This window comes from Zingiber officinale, chromosome 10A (assembly GCF_018446385.1).
Source record: "Zingiber officinale cultivar Zhangliang chromosome 10A, Zo_v1.1, whole genome shotgun sequence".
Lineage (NCBI taxonomy): Eukaryota > Viridiplantae > Streptophyta > Magnoliopsida > Zingiberales > Zingiberaceae > Zingiber > Zingiber officinale.
In genome coordinates this window covers 210409-235833 of record NC_056004.1, presented here as the reverse complement: position 1 = coordinate 235833, position 25425 = coordinate 210409, and the positions used below count along the sequence as shown (strand labels likewise).

Genomic DNA, 25425 nt, shown 5'->3' with positions numbered 1-25425 from the left:
TACTGACGGATATATACATTATTCATTATTTGTGCTTATGTTACTGTTGCTCCGCTTTCTACTACAGTTTTGATGACTGACTTGAACATCGGAGGATCAACACCAGAGACCCCTTCCCTAACTCGACACTGACGTTGCTTACTTTATAAAATAGGACATGATCTATATCAAATCAATATAACAACGACATCATTAACTTTCTATCAGACCATATTAAGTGTTGGTTGGCACCTACTATTGATGCAAATACACCATTGTTTTTTCTGTAAAGCTACATTATATTGTCAACAATATGTATCTTTTTATATTATTTTTTATGTACAATGTAGTCAGAGACACCCGGTAGTAAATATGTTACCATAGTTTAGGCGAACACTGCAAAAAAGTATAAAAAATAGTGATAAATTTTAACAACGGATAAAATTCATCACATTAGTAACAAAAAATATATCATCACAATGAAATTAGTAATAAAAATAATTTTAACCGTACAATGAGTAACAAATAATTTTCATCTCAAAATCCGTGGCTGAAACATTTTTTTTCATAAATTAGAGATCAATTTTGAATTTGTTGTAAAATTAATGACTAATTTTGAGTTCGCTAATAAAATTTAATGATGAATTTTGAATTCATCATAAATTTTCTAATGAATTCAAAATTCGTTTTAAATGTTACAATAAATTCATAATTCGTTGTAAAATTCAAAGTCCGTTACAAAATTATTTATAATAAATTTTAAATTTATTATAAAATTTGACAATGAATTTTAAATTCATTCCAAATTTACCATGAAATCTAGGATGAATATATTTCATCATATAATCACATTTATATCTAAAAAATTTGAAGGGTGCAAATGGTTGTTGTAGATATGAAAGGTATTCTGTCTCTATCTCTCTCCAGTTGTGGGTTGTAGGATTGTCGGATTTGTGCAAAATTTAATTATCGGTTTAGTTTTTTATTTTTTATTTTATTTTATTGTCTTTTAAAGGTTGGAATTGATTTTTTATTATATAAATATTTAAAAGAAATGTGTTAATACTAGATTCGAACACAGGTCTCCCAGTCAGATCCGACCTTAGTTCAGAATCGATGATTCGACACTGTTAAATCACTAATTCGACGGTTCTTGAGAGTCAACTCTTAATTTTAAACGTCCAAAGCAATTATTATTCACGATTTAGAACTATCAATTTATGATTCATGCATGATTCATCAAGATTTACAATTTACCTTAATTTACGATTTGTCATGATTTAATATTATTATATTTTAAAAGATTAAATTATAAATTCATAAAAAAAAACTTCTACGTATCTAAGTTCTCTACATATGAGAATCAAACTCACATAATTTTTTTATGTTTTATCTTTCTGCTTGTTAATAAGTTATTAGTTAGATTTATTTGGATGGTTAATGAACATGATGCATAAATAATGACATGAACTACTCATTTATAAAATTAAAAAATTTAGATAATAATGAATACTGAATTGTAATCGTTGATAAAAAAAAAATCAAATAGTCTCAATCATTTAAAAAAAATATTTACTTTCTTACTTCAAAAATTATAGTTAGTTAGGATAGTAAACCTTCTAACAGAAGACCGAGCTCAATCTCCTACCTAGATCTAATTATAGTTCAGAACTGACGGTTCGACGGTTTGGAATCGTCTGTTTGATGGTTCCTGACAGGTCGACCCTTAACGTTAACCATCTAAGATGATTATAGTTCATGATTCAGAATCGTCGATTCATGATTCTGTTCACGGTTAGCCACGGTTCGTCACGGTTCTCCATGGTTCACCACGGTTTGGTTCATGGTTTGCCATTTCCCGTTCTCGTTGTATTGGTTCCTTCGGTATCAAATTCTTTGACTTCATCATCAGAAAGTTGTATTCCTTGTATACGTTTCTCGGCTTTGGTCCAATCGTCGAGAATTGCTTGAGCTTCCAATGAGTTAAGAGATAAAGTTGATCGTCGTTCATCTAATATGTTCCCAATGACACTGAACATCTGCTCCATAGCAACAGTTGACACTGAACAAGCTAAAATTTCTTTGGCGATCACGGAGAGGACGGGAAAGCTTTGAGCCTTCTGTGACCACCACTTTAAGATATCAAAATTTTCACTATATGCTTCACTAAAATCAAAAGAAGTCATAAAATAATTCTCAAGTTCCCGTGTGAAACTTGAAGATCCTTGTGAACATTTCGTCTATTCTTTTTCTCCAAATTTTATATAATATCGATTATAAATATCATATAAATAAATTCTAACATTATATATAATATTAACTATATCAAGAAAAGAATAATATTTAATTAGAATTAAAATATCATAATATAAAGTTAATATTTCTGGTAAAACTTTTAATTTAAATTTAGATCTAAAGTAAAAATAATTAAATAAATTTCAGGAATAACATAAAAATATTTTTTCTATTTAGTTTTCATTAAATATCCAAGGATATAAAGATTAGTATTAATATGTTTATGTAAAACTAATACTATACTAGAAAAATTTTCTAAAATTAAATGAGCAGTGGGATAATAAACACCGTAAAGTTATTCGACTGCATCGTTAAATACTTTTAAAATTTTATAAATATTACTACAAATATTCTATTGTTGTGAAAATAAGTATATATTAGTATTAGTATTTTATGTAAAAAATAAACATAATAATTTTTTATATTGAAATGAATCTTGTAATAATTGATATGTTGAATTCCAACAAGTTGTTACATCATATGAAATTTTTTTATGTCTCATTATATTAGTTTTACAAACTTACCCCATTATTTCATTATAGATGGATGTGATCATAAATAAGAAATTGTAGTTCTAATTGGTTATAATTTTCTAAAATTTTTAATCCATCTTGAACACAAAATTTTAAAGCATAACATACATAATAAATATGAAAAAATAAACCACCAATAACAGGTTGACAAATAAATTTTAGTTCTTCTATACATGCAGTATTGGAACTGACATTATCTAATAATATTTAAAAAAAATTGTAAGTTAATCCATATTCTTCTAAAATTAAATATAATAATTGTGAGATGTTATTTGCAATATGCTATTCATTAAAAACTCTATAAGCTAACAATCTTTTTTGGAGATTCCATGAGTTATAGATCCAATGGCAAGTCACACCCATATACGAATGAGTTTACCAATGATCACTCCAAATATCGGAACGTGAAGAAACTGTATTATTTAATTTACTTAATTTATCAATTACATTTTTTTTCTTGTTTTACTAATTTTTAGTTGTACGAGTAAGTGCAGTCCTAAGAATATGTTTAGCATATGGATTAAAATATTCTTTACAAAAATCTTTAAATGTGCATTTAGATCCAAAGCTGAAAGAAAATATGATATGGAAACAAATCTAGCTCATGATTCTCTTAATTTATTATCAGAATATAAAAACAAACGGAATCAGTACTACTGCTAGTTGAAGAAAATCTATATAATTGTATTTGAGAACGGTCGAGTCTATATTCCGTTAGTTGCTTCATTTCTACATGTCGTTTCAACAACTGATAGCCATCGTTGGCATGGAATTTGTATGAAGCATTATAGTGCTTACATTTTGCATGTAATTCTCCCAACAAAAGAGTGACCTTCTCAAAATATTTAGTTAAAATAGAATATTTTATAGAAGGAATTTCCCGAATCTTAGAAGTAATTACATCGGTACTTCCATATGTTTCGAGTGTTGGAATCGGAAGGTGCTCGGTCTCATTATCGGTGGATTAAATGTTGGGGGTCCTCGTACAGATTCACTATTTTCTTTTTTCCTTTGAGATCAAGATGATGAACCTTCACGACCTCCTTCCATTGTAGTTGAAAATTAAAACGAAAGTGTATGCAAATGGAGACTTAGAGTCAAAACGTTAGAGAATGCGAAATTGAAAATTAGAGTAGAGAAGATGTGAGTGAAAATGATGAAATGAACTCCCTATTTATAGAGTTTGGATAGTAACAGGCACTAAGTCATGGTCATTGATAAAAAACAATTAAATGATCTAAACAAATACCCCCCCCCTCCTCAACGGTTATGAATCACTGGTTAACCGAAAGTTTCAACGGTCCTAAAATAAACAAAAAAAATGGCGGGCCAAATCGGCGATTAGCTGACGGTCCGTCGATTTTAGCTGCCAGGCCTGTTTCGATTTGGCCTGACGACCCGGGTCAACTGACAACTAGCCCGTTGACTAGGTTACGGGCCCCGACCGGGTTCGGGTCGAACCCGACCCAATGTCAGGTCTACCCCTACCAATACAATTATTTTTTATTTATTAAAAACATTTATCTATAAATAAACCAGTTGAACTGCACGACTAATTGGACCATTGAACTGTAACTAGTTATGGTTCAGGCCTAATAACAGGGTCAACAAATAACCGATCCATTAACCCAATTATAGGCCTGGGCTAGATCCAATTTAGACTTAGCCCGATGGTAGATCTACTCCCAGATTAGAACCAAATGTTCTAACCAATTAGACTACAATTTTTATTATTTTCAAATGTTAGTTAATTATATAATAATTAATAATTTTTTATATTATTATTTTTTATAATTGAAGAAAAGTAGGAGAGATGTTTTTTAATTTTTTAACTAATTTATAATTGTTTACTAAACCCATAAATGATTTCATATATTAATTAATTATTTAATCATTTTTTATTGTATAATTATTCTTAATAAGCCCAATAATATTCAGTCTGGCAGACGATTTTATAATTTCTATAGATATATTTTAAAAAATAATATAATAATCTTCAAGCATGGTGAATCGTGCACGAACTATGAATTAGCGGTTTCAAACCATGAACCATAACTGTCTTTAACAGTTAAGGTTAATGGTTGACCCTCAAGAACCATTGAATCAGTGGTTCTGAACTGTCAAACTGTTGGTTCTAAATTAGAATCAGGTCTATGCGTAATCCTATTAGGCTATACAGATCCGATGACTATTAGATCTCTCGCGTTTCTATCGCATTGCACTTCTCTCCACTTGTTTGGTCGCCTTTTCCAGACTCTGGCTTCACTATGTTCGCTCCTTCTATGTGCCATTTCACAACTGCTTTCCATTCACTCTTCTACCATGCCTTGAGGCGGAGGTCCTTTGGCCCGTCCTTCTTCATAGTCAATTAATGAAGACCTAAGAAAATCGGCAATAATCACACAAAGCAAGAGACGAGTACAATCTATGTTTATTTCACCTTATTTTATTATTATGTCATACTTTCACTCCTTTTATTCAAAATATATTTTTGTTTGTTTTCATTGACAGAATGTGATATGGAGCAAAAATAGACGAAGAATGCACTTTGGAGCGACTTCGTAGGAGAAAGAACAACAAAACAGGGTTGTGTCAGTCATTGACCACTAACATTGTCGTGTCTCCCCAGAGCCACCCTCAGAAGTCCACACGGTCAGACCATGCCTTTAGGCATGACCGTGCTTCACTCCTCAGCGCTACACACAGCTAGGTCGTGCCCTGAGGCATAGTCGTGCTAGGTCTCCAGGTAGAAACACACGTTGTGTCATGCCCAGAGGTACGACTGTGCCTTTATTCTTAAAAAAACCCACGGTCCCATCATGCCTCTATTTTCCAAGGATACCCATGGGTAGGCTGTGCCCTAAGGCACGACTGTGCCTGTCCTAGGCCACAACACACAAGCCACCGTTGTACCTTGAGGCACAACTGTGTAGCAGAGAAAGCGATGGGGTTGTGCCCTTGTTTATAAAAGGGGATTTTTTTTCTCCCCTTTTAACCTATCTTTGGTTTGGAGTTTCACCTCTCTCCTTGAGGAAGGGTTCTCTCCTCTAAGGGGAACCTCATATTCTCCATCTTCTCCAATCTTGACAATTTGTCCACCTCCGAAGCAAGGATTTATCCAAGGAGACCGACAATGAATTTATAAGTATTTCTCTCTTCTTTATCTTGTGTTTTGGATTGTAGGTTGTTATACTTCTTGTCTCTTAGTTGTTATTCATTTACTATGAATTAGATCTCCAAATATAGGATGTAAGAAGTAATTATAACACGATATTGATGTATGAACTATGTAATTGCTCATTTCCTTATTTAATGGTATGTTTATGACTTGTTCTATTATGTTATGCTTTGTATGTGTTTGATGAATTATGTGTAAGATCAATACACTTAAATATAGAGGATCGATCATCATGTAGATGAGGTACTTTGGATTGTATGACCAGGGGATTTTATGACAGAAGGTATCCCTTTAATCAGACTTTCTAAAGTATCGCCTTAAAACGGAGATTAATTCTCTACAAAGGAAGTTAATTAGAATTTGATATCTTTTCTCTAACTTAATGTTTGGAAGTGATTTGTGTAATCTAGAGATTATATGACCGAGGTCTCTTTGATAGAGGGTATTCCTTTAACTGGACTTTCTAGATTATCTCTTTACTTAATAGCATTAATCTAACATTAAAAAGTAAATGAGATAACTCTAGCTATTGTATGATGAGAGGGTGGGGCCTAGGGTATCCATTTAACCGTACTTTCTAGAGTTATTGAATATACCATAATAATGTAGCACGATGAATTTATTAGGTTAGTCTCTCCAAAATTTATTTTTATTGCTTACTAGATTATTTGATTTCTAATGAGTCACTTGATAGAGATTTTCTTATTTTTTCCATAAATTTCAACTTATTCAATATTAATATGAATGTTCATAATTTATATCTTATATGGTCCCATGGTCTTATATATTTAAACAAGATTATATGTGTTTCTATTATACTTAAGATTATATGCGTTTCTATTATACTGTTATTATAAATAACTTATAATTTTTCTCATAATAATACAAAAGAAATATGATGAATTAGCATAAAAAGTTCAGGTGCTAATGATGAAATTGGTTGATCTTAGCCATCTATTAGTAATATTGAGTCTATAGATAGACGTGAGTTGTGGACCAAAAGAGAGTGAATATTTTGACTGGGTTCTTTGAGCAAAAGTTATAGTCGCTAGTACCTCCTCTTCCATCCCATCAGTAGTAAGGATAGAAATAAATCAATTGAACGAAGATGTTAACTATTTGAAGGAGTTATTAGTGCAAAGAGACAATGAACTTCAAGAGTTCCGCATACTATAGAGGCAAAGGAATCAGGAAATGAATGAGTTCCACCAACAACAGATGTTAATCTTGTAGCATCTTTAGTTACCTGGCCCTCTGCTCCAAGTCAGAATACCCCTTCTCTATTGCCTCCCGATGATGCTTGTGATGATGATGTCTTCGATGAACGATGGTGGAGTTGGTTATGCTTACAATTGATATGTATGAATGTTACTGTTATATTTTCTTGTACGTGTTTTGTTGTTGATTTTCATGGTTCTATATGGTTGATATATGAATATTAGAACTATGCTTTGCTTTTGTTGACTACTATGATGATTTATCGTTGAAATCTTAGTTTAATTACTTATTGAATAATTGGTTCTATTGACTAGTATATACATCATAAATTTATTGTTCATGATGTAAAAAACGTAAAATCTATCATCCTAGTGATCTCTTACAATAAAATTTTGTGAGGACCTATTTACAATAAAAACAATTATTATAAAATTGATCGTAAAATTTTGGTTGTAAATTTTGTAGCCGGGTTTTTTTAATTATTATTTTAGTGAAAGGTCAGCTATCACATGGCTTTTTAAAGAAGCCTGCAAATTAGCTTATGGCCGAAACTGTATTACTGATAGTGATCCGATGACTATTGAGTTGGGCAATGCAACAGATGCTGCTTTGGTGGAGAACAGGCAACTAAGCAGTAATGTTCAAATAACCGAATCATTGAGTTGACTTGTAGCTAGCTGACGAATTTCATGGTTGCTGTGATGCTAACGTACGGACCATGTGAAAAGTTTGCATTCGCCAACCATAAAAGAGACCTTCGTTCCCGTTGAAACCCCTCAAAAGTCCTCCATGAGAAGAGCAGCCATGGCATTTAGACTCAGATCCTACTTCACTGTCCTTCTGCTAATTATTCTCCTCTTTGAGACATCTTCATGTATGATGCCTTTTTTGTTTTCAATAATTTTTTCAATGCCGTTTGCATAACACGTACTAGTGTCTCATCTGTTCAGGCGGCCTGCTTCAAAGTTCTGAAGGTGGAACTCAACAATATCCCTACATGATGGCCAAGGTAATTTGCAAGTTTTTGTATGCTGGCCAAGTAGCCCAAGTAGAAGGCCAAAGCATTGAAATTATTCTAAATTTCTTAGTTGCTGCAATTATTACACCTTTTCTTTCAGAAAATTATGCATTTCAGTAATAGATCTTACACTAGTACTAGTTCCTGGAGCATGCATACGGAACATGATTCAGTATAATAAGATTAAAGCGCCACTATTACGTGTCCAACTTCAAGATATGAACTAATACTCTTGTAGTTTGATTTTTTTTTTTTTTCTCAGCATGTGCACATGAGAAGGGCTTTGCAAGAGTTCATTCAAGATTATGAGAATGGAGGACCGAATCCCAAACATGACCCTAAGAAAGGCAAGCCAGGTGGCAAGGGTCCCTAACTTTGATCACCTACCCCTCTAATTTCTGTATCGTCGTAGGAACCCATCTTTCATGTCTATGTAGCAAAGTCCTGGTTAAGTTATGATAAATATTAAGACTTTTTAACGGACGCTTTATGGAACGACAGAAATAATGTAAAACAGGGGTTGTCCATGAGAGGAGATGCTTCCAAGTTAACGTCTCTCTATAACGTATAGAACCGGATTATTAAATAAAGGGTTGAAAGTTTATTAACTAACGGGTGTTACTTTGTTGATTACATATTTACATTATGATCGATCTGAATGCAAATATCTAAGTATTGCTGCTGGGCTGGATTTAAGGAATCAAGTGTCATACGGATATTTGAAGAGATGTCTGTAACATTATTTTCCATCCTTACCTTTCATTTTTGCATCAATTCTAACATATTTATTTTTTCAATATACTGCCTTTTCAAAGAAACACACCTTTGAAGTGGGATCACGTTTACCTAACAATGAAAAAGAGCGTACTAATCCTAATTCTAATATGGAAGCATTAAGTTGTATCAACTATGTTCACCAAACAAAAATATAATGTACACTTTTGTTTGCCATTACTGTTTCTAATATATCTATTAATTTATTACTAGGGTAAGAGAATAATTTTTGATAGATACATACTCCCGAAAAAAAACTCTTCTCACCTCCTAGTTAATTTGACTGTCAATTATAAATTGATCTTTAGATTTATCTCTCTTCACATAATTTGAAAATGGACTATAAGTAGAGATAAATTTAGCATAGGACTCGGGGTGGTTACAGCCCTCCAGCCCCAGCATGCTAAGTGGATCCAACGACTTGGGCATGAGACACCCTCGCACGCATACGTGCATGTAACGAGGCATTTCTAAGAAGTCTTGGTAAACCTAAACTGAAGCTTCTGCTGCAACATCAATACCTTCTCTCCAAGACATGAAACAACACTTGCAGCAACGACAATAACAAAGAGGAAGAAGGGAAAGTCAGGAGGAGGAGGCTCTGGTTCCTATCATTAGAAGGCTCACCACTAAGGTAGCAGAGAAGAATTGGGAGGGAGATGGAGGAGGAGGAGGAGGAGGAAGGAGAAGGAGGAGGAGGAGGGAGATGCCATCGCTGGGCCAGTAATATTAAAACTAAATGATACTATTAAGAATATGGATGGATTAATTAAGCTGCGGCAGTGATTAACTTGCTGACTAAGGCAATGCATTTCTACATGTCTAATTAATTGAGTAATTAGTTGGCTAATTAATTAGCTAAACATACGTCGTAGTCCTGCCGAATCCGAGCAATGGGATAGGCATGACTCATGTCCTTGTTGCTAGTGCTATTTCTTCCGACTTAATTAAGCACTATTTATTGTCAATTGACTTTCATTATATGCTAATTAATATGATATGCACCTTTTATTAAAGGAATTCTTCGATCACATTGAAATAGATCAATACTTCTATAGACACACATGAATGAAATAAATTGACAGATTTCTACTCCCATATTTATCCCCCCTAATTTGCCACGAAATCCGAATTTCTCAAACCACAATCAATGTTGTTGAAATGCTAAATAAAATTTTAAAATCTTTTTTATGATGTAATAATTGAACAATAGGGAAACAGAAAGATGAACATCGACAAATAAGGAAGAAGAGTAAGATGAAATCCAAAAGTTATCCATCTTGCAAGGAAGTTGTCCACCTTCCAAGTTGAAACCCTTCGATTATATTCTTCTTTTGAAAAGTAACTATGTATTTAGGATGAGCATAATCATCATATTTTATAAGAAAAATGAGATACATAGAGAAAGAATCTCACAGAAATACTTAAAAATAAACACATAATATGATGGGGTTCACAATAAGTGAAATGGTAGATCATGAATTTTTATATATATCCCTAAATATTTATTTGAGATATTTTCGGTGCATATCATTACTCATCTTATAATATCACTATTAATTTAATCGCTTCTTGGAAGTACCTCTTACACATGACAAGAACTCTTCTCGGGCCGTACAAATCGCGGAAGAAGGAATGAGCGGCCCAAGAACATCGGCTCATATTTCCATTGGCAGAATGATTCATCCAAGAGCGCAAGTTGTTTTAAGCACCTGGTTTTCTTGATTCAATTTTTTTGCTTTTGTTTCAACACCAAAAATGATTACGTTGTCGTTTTCAAGTTAAGCAAATGTACTGATGAGGTACGTTGATATATGAATGCGTTTGGTGAGAAAGCTAAGAAAAGGCATGAGATTCCAATCCATATGCCTTAATGTTTCACGTCTCTAAAGACTTGGACTGTTTTCTTTCTAGGACTCGAGTCCACTTAATCTATGTGCTTAGTTTTTGAAATCCAGGTGCTTCATCTCAAATCAGTCACATTCTTATTTGCAGGGGCAGGCTGGTTGGGTGGATTCTTGTCCAATTAGATGATAAAAAAAATACATAAATTGAAATTGAAATTTCCCATCTGATTCGATCTATTCGATTCACCAAGTACATGAGCAAATACTCGCTCACCAAATACATTATGCACCCTGTATTTTTTTTTTTTAATTTTTATTTTCTTTTTCCATCCTGTTTATCTTTATTTTATTTCCTAAACCCTGGGGCCAAACTAAGTTTTTTTTAATTATCCCTTTATTATTTTCTATATACGCAATCGACGTTAGTTGTAAAGTATCGTTAAGTAAAGCATATGCTGCTGACGTGCGGCTACAGGAAGAGACGGCGATCCTCGTCAATACGGGTGCCGGCGACACGGGTAGGTAAGGATTTCTCGATTTATTAGTGCGAATGATCGCGTAAGAATTAACGTCGTCTGCCGAGTCTTGCACAGTGAGGGCCGAGAGTATACCCAAACTGCCCCGCCCCGCCCCGCCCCGCCCTTCCAGGGGGCCCATTCGAGCGAACCGCTCCCCGTAAGAGAGAGAGAGATATTTTAGTAAAGAAACATTTGGGAGAAGAATATACTAAGGGGGATTATCGATTGCAATGCTGTATAACTGGTGAGATGAATAAAGTAGCAAACGGAGCAAACTGTCGCGATCCCACTCTTTTCTCGTTTGATCCTTCTGCTTCTTTTAACTTCAACCATCCCTGTTGTTGGATCGTGGTGAAGCGAGGAGGCTCACTAGTTTCGTCTGGTTCGTGCGAAATGCTCTTTTTATTTTCATTGTAAAACTTTGTGTTCATTTCTTGCTTGCTCTGTGGATTTCATGGTGCCGAGAGTGGAGTTAGGTTTTTTGTTGCCCCTGTTATTTTCCTTCGACTTTCTGGTTTTGGTCCTTGGGGAAATGAGAAATTTATATTGACGACGTCGTCGATGTAAACTTAATTTTATCACTATATCGTTGGTGCTGAAAATTGGTTTTTCTTTCTTCTCTCCCCATCTGGCAGATTTTTATATGGAGGAGTTTTCTGTATGTTCAATTTATTGCTCACTTTAGCTCTTAGGCTTCTTATGCACATTTTTTGCTTATTTAGCTCTGTCGTTTAGATTGTTTGATTCAAATGCTTGTTAATTGTTTTGCATTATTTTGACATACTGATGAGATTTGTTTGAGCTTTCCTCACCATTGTTCATTTCTTATTCTCAAAATTTGGTTAAGGGAGTATGTATGTTTTTTGCATTTACCAATATTCAATTTTGCATTTTTTGGTAATTTTGAAATTCATTTATTATACAAAATGAATTAAAGTTTCTACTATTAAGAATAGATATGCATCCAATACATATAATTAAAGAGATCTACAAGTAAATAGACTAGTCTTTCTACAACTTTTGCATCGGACGAGACCAAGGTAGATTGGAATCTTCTTTAGTCTGTACTCTGTAAGATCGATACAGAGTTTTATGCCCTCTATTTATTTAGTTATACAGGTTTATGACATTTCAATCAGTGGATAAGATTTGACTGTCTGATTTTGTTAAATCCTCATATAGTAGTCATAATGAAACAAAATTGATGCCTGAAAAATGTATCTTAGATTCTCCTTTTTCATTCGTACAATACTCCAAGTTTCAACTGATTAGTTTTCTTTTCAAGCTCAATGCATAGCTAAGTTATCTGCCATCCAAACTTTTCTTGTATAATAACTTCACATTAGGCCTAGGGTACACTTTTCTATGCATGACTTCTTTTAATAGGGTTGCTTAGATTGATTGTATGGTTTCTTTTTTCTTATAAATTAGGACATGCTGTTGACTCATTGGCTTGCAGCAGATTAAAAATTATACCTAATGGTTTGAGAGAACGAGATGTTCATGGCAGCTGCAGAAGTAAGGACTACTTGGCAGCGTGCTGCAAACCGTTGCCTGGTACAGGAAGATGCAACTGTTCATCATCTACTCTACAAAGTGATTCAGGCAGTGGAAGTAGAATAACTGTCCAAGATTATCTTATTCCTAATTTCATACATAACAGAGATTCCATGAATTGTGTTCTGTTACCTGAAACAAAATGGTGGCTTCAGATGCAACCGAACTTTGGATATCATAAGGATTTTATTTGTGAGCAACTAAACTCTTTAGAATATGAGGGTGACGCTGAGGGAGCTGTACTCACAAATAAGAACTCTTCAGCAAATGACTCTGGCCACTTTGTTGCTAAAAAGGAAGACTCTTTTCTGAACTCTTCTGAGGTAGTCTCATCAGTTTTCATGACACGGGGTGCGGATAGAACGTTCAAAGAGATTAATACAAAAAATTATTCAGAACACTCGCTCAAGAGAAAGATAACCACTGAAGATTGCCTTCATAAAGGGCAACTTCTGGGCTCAACAGTTGATCCCTTTGCCCTGAAAAGAAGAGTAAATTTTTCGTTAGATCTTGAATCACCCTCGGCCAGGGCTAACAAATCTGAGTCATGGTGGCGTATTGCAGGAAAAGATGAATTATCTTTGTTGGTTGCCCAGAAATCTTTGCAGCATATTGAAAATTGCGATCTTCCTAGATCTAGCCAGACAGTTCATGTCCCCACGAGAAAATTAGATGCACGTATATATGGTACTTGTTCGTGTTGTTTTGATGATAATTTATTTTCTTCCGGCGTAAACATGCTGCATGAATCAGAGAAGTTGTGCAGGCAAGACTCTATACTTCTTTGTTTTTGTTAGTTTTCCTGTTCGTGTTCCATTTTTAGTAGTTAGCTGTGACAGTAACATCATTAGTATCCATTGCATTTCTGTAGATGTTGATGTTGTTGTTTGGAGTATGGATGCTATATTAATTTAGTTGTTCCTGTCCATCGAATATGGAAGCTAATTTTCCTTTTTTTGCTTATGCTATCATTCTAGTGACCCTTTGATCCTATTATGCTTTCTTTTCAGCCTCTCTGTTTCTTTGTCATTTTTATACGCAATGCTCACTAATTACTCCTTACAAGCCCTTGTTAGATGCAATCTCTTTAATTGGTTGTCGTACGCGCTGAACATTATTTGATCTGACAATCTTATGCAGTCAAGCACAAGGTCGAAAACCTCCCAGTAATCAGACATTCAAGCATGACCTTTCAAGATCCAATCTTCTGGATGCACTTCGCCATTCACAAACCCGAGCAAGGAAAGCTGAAATGGAGGCTCAGAAATCTCATGATGAAAATGAACATATAATCAAGCTTTTATTCAGACAAGCGTCGCACCTTTTTGCGTACAGACAGTGGCTTCAAATGTGGCAGTGGCAGAACCTTCTTCTTCAGCATCAACTAAAGGACCATTCAATATCGACTAGAATGCCATTGAAAGGAAAACACAAGGAAGGGAGTAAAAATCAGAAGTGTGAGATATGCAAATTCGCAGTTGCATTTGCTGTCGGATTGGGCCTGGTTAGCGCAGGATTGCTCCTCGGCTGGACGATCGGTTGCTGGTTTCCCCCGGTATAGAATTATATTATCTTCGAGTCAACGTTTGCCGTTGATCTGTGTTATGGCGAACAGGTGATTGCATAGTAGGCACGTTTTGTGACCTAATGAAAAAGTGTGGGCTTCAGTATCAGACGTCGGTTCATTCATGTTCACTGGAGTTCATCTTTCCATGTATACATTGGTTTCTTCTGTACATAAGATATAACATCGAGACTCAAAGTGTACATGACATTATTTTGCTATATAGAATCGTTTAGGTTATTTTTAATACAATTTTCTTATTAAATTAAATTATTTTTTATGTCGACTGTCCGCCTCATCAAAATTTGATTATTATCTCGTGATTGATATAATATTTAAACAAATGATGAAAAGGACCTTGTCGTCTTAATCCTTCAATAAAAAACTAATCCTATATTTTAAAATCGATGGTGATAACCCTCCTGGCCTCGCCCCTGTCCCTCCAAAACTATCTCATATACATTGGAAGGGAGCAGTCCTCTACGTGGGGGATATATACACTAATGAGGCATTCCTATACCGTCAGAATACAATTTCCTCTCTTTCTTTTTCCCTAGAGAAAACGACCGTGTGTGTCGAACTCAATCCAGCACATATCCAACTAATAACCACTTCCAATTACAAGAAGGAATTAGCTCGTAAAGCTGCACAAATGTTGCCCTCCATTGGCTTTTATAGGGATTATGCACCATTTAATTTCGCACTACAAGAATTTCACTTAGGGCACTAATTTCCGATAATTTAATTTAGTTTCCACTAGTTTTTGGGCACGTTAAACCTAAGACATAGGACAAGATGACTGATGATTAATTATAATATTTGCACTTGTAAAACAAAGCTTGTTTATTCCATCCATGTGAACCTTCAAAACTAAATTTGTAAAGGCAAGAAGAAATTTATATTTATTCTCAACCATTGCTCTCTAGCAAAATTATGTGGCAATAGTTACAAAATACTTTACTAAATCACGCCATTTGATATGAATTATCATATTTACAAAGTTAAAAATTATAAGATTATTAAAAGAAAGGTAAAAATTTACATAATTATTGAGTAGATTAACCAGCGCAATTAGTAAATTTTGTTTGTCTTAAGATTTGTCTTTATTTTTTTAAATGTCCATTAGAATTCTAAAAGCTTAAACATCCTGTTATGAAATTAATATATATATATATATATATATATATATATATATAACTTTTTATAAAATTTTTAAATTCTTAATTCTAAATATTGAGAGCAGATCTCCTGGTCCCCTTTTGTATTGACTAAGGGATGTATCACTCATAATTACAATTAGATCATGATCGTGATTCAATCGTAATTAGTTGCGATTCCTTCTTGGGTTCACCGTCCCCTCCAAGCTATAGTTTTGTTCGGAGAGGGCAGCCGAAGGCCGCCCAGAGGCCACCTCCCACTCGACGTCCAACAACCTGGCCACTTGTCCACTACCGGTGGCCTCCGGGCGAACTCTGGCCACCCTCTTCGAACTAAATTATAACTTGGAGAGGATAGTGCATTTAGGAAGGGATTACAATCAATTACGGCTGGATGAAGACCACGACCTAGTCGCAATTATGAGTGACCTATCCCCTGATCCACAAAAAAGGGACCATGAGATATGCTCACCTAAATATTATGTTCTAAATTTTAAATCTTAAACCTTAAAAAAATTACACAACCTAAATACTATATCCTAGACACTAAACCCTAAAATTTTAAATCGTAAACTCAAAACTTAAAAAATCAAAAAAAATAAAAATTACACACCCTAAATACCTTATGAAATTTTTTTTTAGCTTGAACATTGTAATCCAACCTTAAACATTAAAGATAAAATCTAATTAGCTTCGTCCCAAAATTTAAAATAATAATAATAATAATAATAATTGTGATGTATGGATTATATCCAAGCTCCTCAGTCGTGTATAAGTGCATAGGAAAACAAACGTATCATATCAAAATTCATATATATATATATAGCACGATGCATTGTTCAAGAATGATATCTTACATATCTTTATGTGAGTGATGATAGACAACATCTGATGTGGACGATCTGACTAAATTAATTTTTTTTTAATATTTCTCATATGCATATAATCACTATCTTCTCTCTTTTTTATTACATGTAAGATGATACTGGTGTCTATATATTAGCATTAAAGTGATGCTGATACTGTTTATCTTGATGCTAATTTATAAAAATAAGTACCAAAATGATACATATTTTATAAATCATTATCACTTTAGTGCTAGTACCATCAAATTAGTATCATTCATCTTGGTGCTAGCTTTTAATCTTGATGTACTACTTGGTGCAGATTTTTTCAAATCAGTACTAACATGGATGGTGTTGATTTGATGATTTTAGTACTATATTAGTGTTATTTATAAAAATCAACACTATCTTATATGTAATTAAAGGATAGAGAAGGAAATTGTTGTAGGCAGATAAAAGAAATAAAAAATAAATAAATTTAGCTATATCAGGTGACTCATGTCATATATTACCCATGTCGTTCATATAAAGAAAAAAAAATTTATTACATCGATCGTCTCAAGGAGTGAAATTATATATTTTAAAAAATTGTGTGTCGATAATTTTAATACTTTCATATGCATTTTTAAAACGTTTGTAATATTTAAGGGCAAAACAGAATGTTGAATTTATGAATGGCGTTTTTAATTACAACATTATTGATTACAACAAATTAAAAAGGTGGAATTAAAAATGTAGAAGGAAAAAAAAATCTCTAAGCATATAATTAAAAAAGTAAATGAGTATTATAGAGAAAGAAATATGTGGTAATAATTAATAATAAATTAAAAAACCTTTTTTTAAGGATAATTATCCTATTTTGTCTCCCTGCCAAATTGATTCTCTTGACTTAAATATTATTTAACCAATAATCTGCACATTCGACTGGTGCATCTTGTTCCTTTGTCGTCGTCACCCCCCTCCTTTTCCTCCATTAACGCGTCTTCCTCCTCTGCTCTGCCTTCTCTTAGTTTGACATCGTCACACGCTTTCCCTTCTCCCACTAGTTTCGTCGCACCTTCCTCCTCCTTCCCTTCGCTTCCTTCCTCCATATTTATTGTATGTGCATCAGCTAAAAATCCGTCGATCGGTCACCCACAATTCGATACAAATTTAACAGAGCAAATCAATGGAGGGCCAAAACAGCAGAGACAACGCCACCTCGTTCCTGCAATTCAGCGACCAGCTCCGCCTCCACACCTCCGCCTTCTCCGCCCTCTCGCTCGGCGACTCAATATGGTCTGACGCCTCCATAATCTCCGCCACTGCAGCCGCCGCCGACCCCTGGACCATGAACTACACCAGCCACAAACTTGCCTTCAACACCTACACCACCCACAGCAGCCGCTACAACACCGTCGAGAACCACCGACGGAACACCATCGACTCCGTCGTCGACGCCGGCAAAAACGCCCTCAACTATAACAACTACAGCAACAACGTCAATACCTACAAGTACGGAGGAGGAGAAGGAGGGGAGATTCAAAAGAACTACTTCAACAAGGCCGTCGGCAAGGCAGTGAACACCACCACTGGTAACAGAAAGAACAGCAACGACGTAACCAACGTGGCAAAGAAGAAGAAGAATTTTTACGGCAACGGAAATCACAGTAACAGTAACAACAGCAGCAGCAGCAACAACAACAACGACAACGGAGCAGTGGACAAGCGCTTCAAGTCCCTGCCGCCAGCAGAGGCGCTACCGAGGAACGAGGCGATCGGTGGTTATATTTTCGTCTGTAACAACGAAACTATGCCGGAGAACCTCCGGCTGCAGCTATTTGGTAGGTAGATAAAGTTGTTTTGATCCAGTTGGATCTGGGAGCGCAATTTTTCAGTCAAGTTTTGAATGTTTTGGCGGTTGTTAGGATTGCCGTCGCGGTACAGGGATTCTGTGCGAGCAATCAAACCGGGGTTGCCTCTCTTCCTCTACAACTACTCAACCCATCAGCTTCATGGGATTTTTCAGGTGTTTTTGCGTCAAATTCAAATATTGTGCCAATTTTGTGTTTAATATTCATATTATATGTCTGATTGTTATTGTGCAGGCAGCTAGTTTTGGAGGAAGCAACATCGATCCTACAGCTTGGGAGGACAAGAAATTCCATGGAGAGTCCCGTTTCCCTGCTCAGGTTTTAACCATCCTCTGTTCTTTACTTGGGGTGTCTTTTGTCTTCTCAGAAGAAAAGGAGAAATCACTTTGCTTCAAATAATACTTTAGTTTCTAGACTGAGTCTGCAAAAGTTACGACAACTTCAACCCCAATAAACAATACATGAGCATACAGTAACTCCATAACCATCATGACCAAACTTGTCTTGCCAATCAAATGAATTGAGACTGCAACTTTCGATTATTATTTTTTTTTTTCTATTTGGGTGGGTGGTTGAAAGGTCTTATCTGGCATGTTCAGTAATGAATTCTTGATTAGGTGAAGGTGGTGACCAGAAAAATCTGTGAGCCTTTGGAAGAGGATGCTTTCAGGCCAATACTCCACCACTATGATGGTCCCAAATTCCGGTTGGAGCTTAACGTGGAAGAGGTAGATTTTAGATCAACTTTTTTAACTTGTCAGGTTGTTGATATATTAATAAACTAAGCTATTGAAATCGTTCTAGTTCAATAACATCTATATGTAACTCGTGTTCATATATCATTTTTGTGTTCAGGCACTGAAACTACTTGATATCTTTGCTGAGAATCGAACGACGCTTGAGCTACTACTAGGAGAAGACTTTTGACTTGGAATACATGATATATATATATACTTATTGCCGCTCTTAGTAGAGTATAGAATAAGATCTTGGGGTTACAGTTATTAGGTTGATATGTATGGTGAAAGGATATTGGGATTGAGTTGATATGAACTAGTTTATGTATATCTGACGACTTTACTTTGTATATATTTTATAATGCGACAGTGGCTATTATATAATTCATGATAAATTGCAGCTGTCCTCTTTAGTCAGCTTTGATTCACACTATTGATGGGTGACAGAAAAATAAATTAATTTAGAGAAATATAATCAATTTGTTGGTTTAAGTTCATTGTCTCATAATGGAGCCGAGACCCCTCTTGATGGATTCAGAAGAGGAAGTTATACCCTTATCAATAGTTTCTTTACATGTATATATATTTAGAAAAACATTCCACAAATTATTAAGGATATCAATAGTAATAGTAAAGCTGATGCAGACAGATGCAAGTTACGACCCCTCCCCTCCGCAGGAGTATTATAAAACTAGAATCAAGTTACTGAACTTCCTTCTCTTGATGTATAATTACCCTAAACATTTTGCAGATCTCTGTTCGATGTCCTTCGTTGACACTATGCAGTGTCTTTCTTCATCTCTTCGCTTGATCTTATACATGTACTTAATACGGCCATCAATTGCTTCATACAAAGGGTCCTAATCAATTCTCCAACGCCACCCACAATCCTTAATCTACGAATGCAGTAGGCGCCATCCATGTACAGACAGTTCATCAGTTTCAAACGATTTGATCTGTTTTTGGAGCTTTGTCACTACACCTTCCCTTGCTATTCTTCTGAAACGCATCAGCCTTTTTCCCCTCCCTTTCTCATATTTTACTTGCAATTAAAGGAGCAGTGTGCTTCTGTGCAATGCTGTGGCTATTGCGTGCATCGGTGCATGTATTCATGAAGGGACAGTCAGTCAGCGCAATGCAAGAAGGCACTTATTTGACAGCATAAACAATATAAGCTTGCCCCCACAAATTTGTCTCACTTACTTTGATCCCTACACGTTCATGGACAGTTTCAATCTGCATGCATGTTTAATCATTACACATAAAAGCTTAAGGCCTTAAACAGTTAGTAAGTCGAGCTTTTTTTATTCTTCTTTTGATTTGGTTTATATATTTTATTAACTATCCAACGCATCTAATTAGTTTGGTTCACGCACTGATTGTGTTCATGCCTCCTTAAAAACGTCTCTCTAATGCATCACACAAGGCCCGAAGCAGGGGTCATGCGATACGAAAATTTAATTTTTCGGTGGAAAAAAAAGTCATGTCGTTCTGTATGGATGCTTACTTGAGATTAGACAAAATTATTGAGCCAGTCAAAGAGAGCTGGGTGGCCAGCGTGACTCCGTGATCCAAAGCACCTGCTGACAGGTGCATGTTTTTTTAATCTTCTTCTGCGTTAATTACGTCACATCAATGAATACAGTGGCGTGATTCTCCATTTTGACCACAGCAGAACGACCACAGGAGCATATCATATCGTCGTCATGACGTCATCCAGGCATGAATACGGATTTGCTTGTCCAGAGGACCCGGTTGCACCGCCCGCCCGTGGCCGAACCGGACCCATGCGTGAAGGCAGCAGTTACCGTTCGTTCCTTTTCTTGTTTCTGATCAAAATTTTCTAACAATGATGTAAGAAACGGTACATGAAATTGAAGACCCAAGAAGAATTTATCATCACAACTAAGAATGCTAAAAAAGCACATATAAACATCATTCATAGCCAGCCTCTTCAGATGGTCAAAAAAAAAAAAAGGGAAAAAAAGACAAGATGGTTTTAAACAAAATGAAAGAAGGATAAGCTCCGCAAAAGCAATGGACATGCATTGTTTTTTTTTTCCTTATCCACTTCAATTTAGCATCATGGAACTGTGGTGGTGAACCATGTACCACTGTCCATGGTGAAACTCGTAGATATTGGTCACATGGAACGACCCCATGTCCAGATCAACGTAGGCGTTCATTGTAACCCATGCCATGCTGCCCAGAATTCGTGCTCGGACATTGCGAACTTGAAGATCAATCCCCTGACCACCACCTTGGCCCCAATTGAAGGCCAATGCCCAACTCTCAAGAACGGCATTGTACCTGTGGTATAGGAACAGCAGAATTAAAATGCTAGTGATAACCAAAATGAAGCAAAGCCAAACAAATAAATAAATAAAATAAAAAACTAAATACAAACAACAACAAACTACATGTCGCATGTATTTGGGAGGACAGTGTGGGTATGTTCTCGTTACTAGTACTTTTTAGTGGATAAAAACAATGGCCGTAAAAACAATTAGTTCCAAAGCTACTATCTAGACATTTACATCATTGCAGAATGCAATGCAGCTGATCTTCATACAACTATCTCCATGGACGAACTGTATGAAATTTAATTGAAACCATTATCAAAAAAATGCTATGAAATATCAAGGATCCATACCAATATGGAATTTATCAGAAATGAATGACGAACTCTTTGCAACCTAGAGAAGGCACTTGAGTGAAAATCACGATTCTAAAGCTGCCTGTGAGAGTTTCACTTAACTGTCGGACTAAAGGAAGGTGGTTATATTTTATACTGTCCAGTCAGTCATATCATCCTAAGAGGTGAAGAGCTAATGTGGAAAGAATGTTTCTCTAATTCCTTAGTCTCGAGTAACAACAGGTCAAACTTCCCATGGCACTTTGTGTAACATCACCCTGATAAAATCCAACTACTGCAGATACAACTTCCACCTTTGAAAAGAAGATTATAAACAACATAGTTACATGATAAGTAGTATTGGTAAGAAGCGTTAACATGAGAGAATATGTACAACTTTTCAAGAATCTGACAATCTACCAGCTGCTGTTGATTTTTCTAGTCCAAGTTTTAGAATAAGAAAAATAAGTTTGCAAGCATACCCTGTAAATAGCTCTCCAGATGCATGGATACAATTCACATAGTCAGCATTAAGCCAAAACTGGCTCATGTCCGGAAATGACCTTTCTCTTATTATATTATAGAATTCTGCATTTGCAGTGACGACTGCTTTCGTAGTTGCATAATAAGCCTTCCATCCATTGCTTGGGTTAATATTATCCTGTTCCACTGTGAAGTCCTAAAAAACATAACTTCAGTTGATAAGAAGCTACAGAACAGGAAGCATCAGAAAAGGGATTTGCTATGCATGTGTAAGAAAAGACAGAGCTACAATGTTGACAAAGAGGCACATTATGCTCTAATAAGATTTTATTAGTTAATGATTAAACTAATTCAAATAAAGACATTGGCTTATGTAAATCTCAATAGAGGTATAAGAATCACATAATTTACCCCACAAGTAATTGAAACAAACTTGCCTTCATGATGATGATGAATTCCTTATTGAATTCTATGCAATACAATACTACTAGCTATTCAAATCTTTTAAATCACTTTAATTGTGTCAACCTTTGATGCTTGAATTCTTTACCTACCCAATAAGTCAAATATTGACACTCGAATCCAATACTCTGAGCGGACACCCGATATCACCATTGATCACATGTAAAAATTCGTGTATAGCCATTTTAAACATTTTGATTCACATTCGCATCAGATATTTACACTCAAGTCACAATAAAATAAGTCTTAATCAGATTTTTCTAAGTCTATATATCCCTTGCACATTTTATCTAATCAATTCAACATTTTAATGTGTTTAGCAATAGAATCCTTGTCTGTCTTTGAAAATGGTCATATTATGTTAATTTATATTTTTCCCCTATTTAATTACCTATTGGGGGTTACACTGAATTGCTCAAGGATAATAGTAATTTCAATTTTTCTGATTATTTCATTTGTCCATTTTAGTATTCTGCCATTCTCATCCTATTAATTTTTAGTACATGTTGTATCCCAGTTACACAATGGACTAAGATGAGTCAAATCAAGTCATGTAAATAAATTTTAGCCCAGGAAACAAAATAGAATCAATAGTTTAAAAACTTTTCTCCATGTCATCCACCCACTTCTCTATCCTATTAATGATCATATCATGTTGTAGCCTAGTTACACAATGGTCTAAGATGAGTCAAATCAAGTCATGTAAAAAATTTCAGCCCAGGAAACAAAATAGAATCAATAGTTTAAAAACTTTTCTCCATGTCAACCACCCACTTCTCTATCCTATTAATGATCACATCAATTATATAGATTTTTTTTCTTTTAACATAGGAATCAAAACCAAATACTTCTCTCCATGTCAACTCCCCAATTTTTATTGTATTAATGATATCTTCATCAATGTCATATTGTTGGATCAAAATATATGAACTCTTAAACAATTTCATGTGTTTTTTTTTTACATTTGTACATTATGTTAGTTGCCTTCACTAATTACAGATTCTAACTTGTCCCTGCTTTAAGGAAGCATAATCAACCTGCGTGATTACAAATATGGTAATTCACAAATTCTAGGTGAGCGAGTGCTATTATTAATGCACAACAAAGGGAACCTGCGATATAAACCATTTTTGCATAGTTAGGGTGTCAGTGATAGCATAAGCCAAGATATATCAAAACTTAGAAACTTACCTAAATTCATTGACACAATCTCAGTGAAGTTAACACCCCATTCAAGGGGAAAAGAAAAATCGAGATAAAAAAAATCCAACTAGGTATAAAGGTGTTCAAAAGGGCAATGGATGTTAGCTGTATAACGAGGTAAGCCTTAAGAAAAAGAGAAGACTTGATAAAAACTGTATTATAATCACATAAAATAATTGAGCAAGTTTAACTTTGACACAGCAGACAGTCGTTCAACACTTGAAAGACATCCACATAGTTGAGGCGAGTAGCTTGGAGTATAATCAGGAAATACAATTTTTAGTGTTTATGAACCAGAGATATTGTGAACAAAATGTAGAGTCTATGGATCATGAACAATCTATTGAATGAAGCATGTAAAAAAAAAAACACTTATTTCATAAAAGCAAAAGTGACTCAATTTCTTCATGTTCTTATTAACTTTTATTCTGTCATTGAATCAGTTCGGAATTTAAACCCATAAACAGTGATGGACCATCCAAATAATCAGGGTGAAAAGTCTACTGCAGCATCAATAATCTATTAGTCAGATTAACAAGCTGCCAAAATGGGCAGAAACAGCTGCACATATCAATCAAAAAAGAGAAAGGTCATACCTTGTGGTATAGGGCTTTCCAGGCGCCGTCGTCGTTCGCAGCACTCCTCATCGCGGAGTTAGTCATGGATAGGCGGCAAAGGCTAGTATAATCGAGGTAGCTAAGCGCATGAATAGTTATCTCCGGTACCAGAAGCTCCATCATGGATGCCCCTCCCTGCCGCTCCACCACGACCGCCTTCTTATCCCCCAGCGCCATATTTTCGTCGACGCAGTGACCGTCACAATCCCCAGCGCTGATGTCTCCCGCTCGGCAGAACTTGGTCCTCTTAAGCTGCCAGAAGACCCCTCCGGGGTTCGATCGGAGGGCCCAAAAGGTGCAGACGCAGCAGAATATAGCGGCTCCAGATGCGATCACAAAAGGATGAAGTGAGTAGTGGTCGGACTCGTCCATCCAAGGCACATGCAGGGTGAGGGCGGCATCAAACCCTAGATTAGAAGACACATCACGAGGACGATGAGAGCGTAGCCGGAAGGAGGTGGTGATTGATGAAAACAAGGGTTTCCAACAGGAACGAAGAAAATTTTGCTATAATTTTCTCCTTGCAATCGATCGATCGAGGCAAGGAGGAAGGATTAGAAATTTCGAGGCGCGCTCGGACCTTCATTACCAATAAACCAACCCGAAAAAACACATATAAAAACAGTTCTCCATTTTTGTTATTATTTTTTGTGCCGAGAATTTTTCCGCTGCGGTCAGGTTGAACTTGTAAGTTGCATAAATCTGTTGCCGTGGTGATGGATCCGCCGTCCACGCGTCCTAGGTCAGATATTGAACGGTGAAGAGGATTTAGTTGGTCCAACCTCCTGCGCGAATGCTGCCAGCGGAGAACCTAAGCATAGAATATATTGATTTTATGCCACTATAAATGTATGAAATATGCAATTTTACTAAATATCTTTGCCTGAATTCTTCTCTTATGTTTTTTTTTAATTTGTATTTTAGGATATATTATATGTATTTAAAGTTTAAA

The 25425-nt window shown here is 35.3% G+C and overlaps 4 protein-coding genes across 4 annotated transcripts; 3 read left to right on the top strand and 1 right to left on the bottom strand.

Annotated features, from left to right (window-relative positions):
• The first annotated feature begins 7997 nt into the window (after positions 1 to 7997).
• On the top strand, positions 7998 to 8808 carry LOC122026308. Its single transcript, XM_042584979.1, has 3 exons — positions 7998 to 8077; positions 8154 to 8212; positions 8484 to 8808. Exons 1-3 carry the CDS (start codon positions 8008 to 8010, stop codon positions 8592 to 8594), a joined length of 240 nt encoding a protein of 79 aa, XP_042440913.1. The 5' UTR covers positions 7998 to 8007; the 3' UTR covers positions 8595 to 8808.
• Positions 8809 to 11497: 2689 nt separating this feature from the next.
• On the top strand, positions 11498 to 14558 carry LOC122027932. The gene is made up of 3 exons (XM_042586946.1): positions 11498 to 11742; positions 12792 to 13683; positions 14058 to 14558. The coding sequence occupies exons 1-3, from the start codon at positions 11610 to 11612 to the stop codon at positions 14476 to 14478; spliced, it is 1446 nt and encodes a 481-aa protein (XP_042442880.1). The 5' UTR covers positions 11498 to 11609; the 3' UTR covers positions 14479 to 14558.
• Positions 14559 to 17418: 2860 nt separating this feature from the next.
• Positions 17419 to 19468, top strand: LOC122027933 (B2 protein-like). The gene is made up of 5 exons (XM_042586947.1): positions 17419 to 18306; positions 18391 to 18491; positions 18571 to 18654; positions 18954 to 19064; positions 19192 to 19468. The coding sequence occupies exons 1-5, from the start codon at positions 17652 to 17654 to the stop codon at positions 19261 to 19263; spliced, it is 1023 nt and encodes a 340-aa protein (XP_042442881.1). The 5' UTR covers positions 17419 to 17651; the 3' UTR covers positions 19264 to 19468.
• Positions 19469 to 20961: 1493 nt separating this feature from the next.
• On the bottom strand, positions 20962 to 25131 carry LOC122027934 (F-box protein SKIP8-like). The gene is made up of 3 exons (XM_042586948.1): positions 24453 to 25131; positions 22191 to 22387; positions 20962 to 21383 (listed from the first exon to the last, which is right to left on the bottom strand). Exons 1-3 carry the CDS (start codon positions 24843 to 24845, stop codon positions 21146 to 21148), a joined length of 828 nt encoding a protein of 275 aa, XP_042442882.1. The 5' UTR covers positions 24846 to 25131; the 3' UTR covers positions 20962 to 21145.
• Positions 25132 to 25425: the final 294 nt, after the last annotated feature.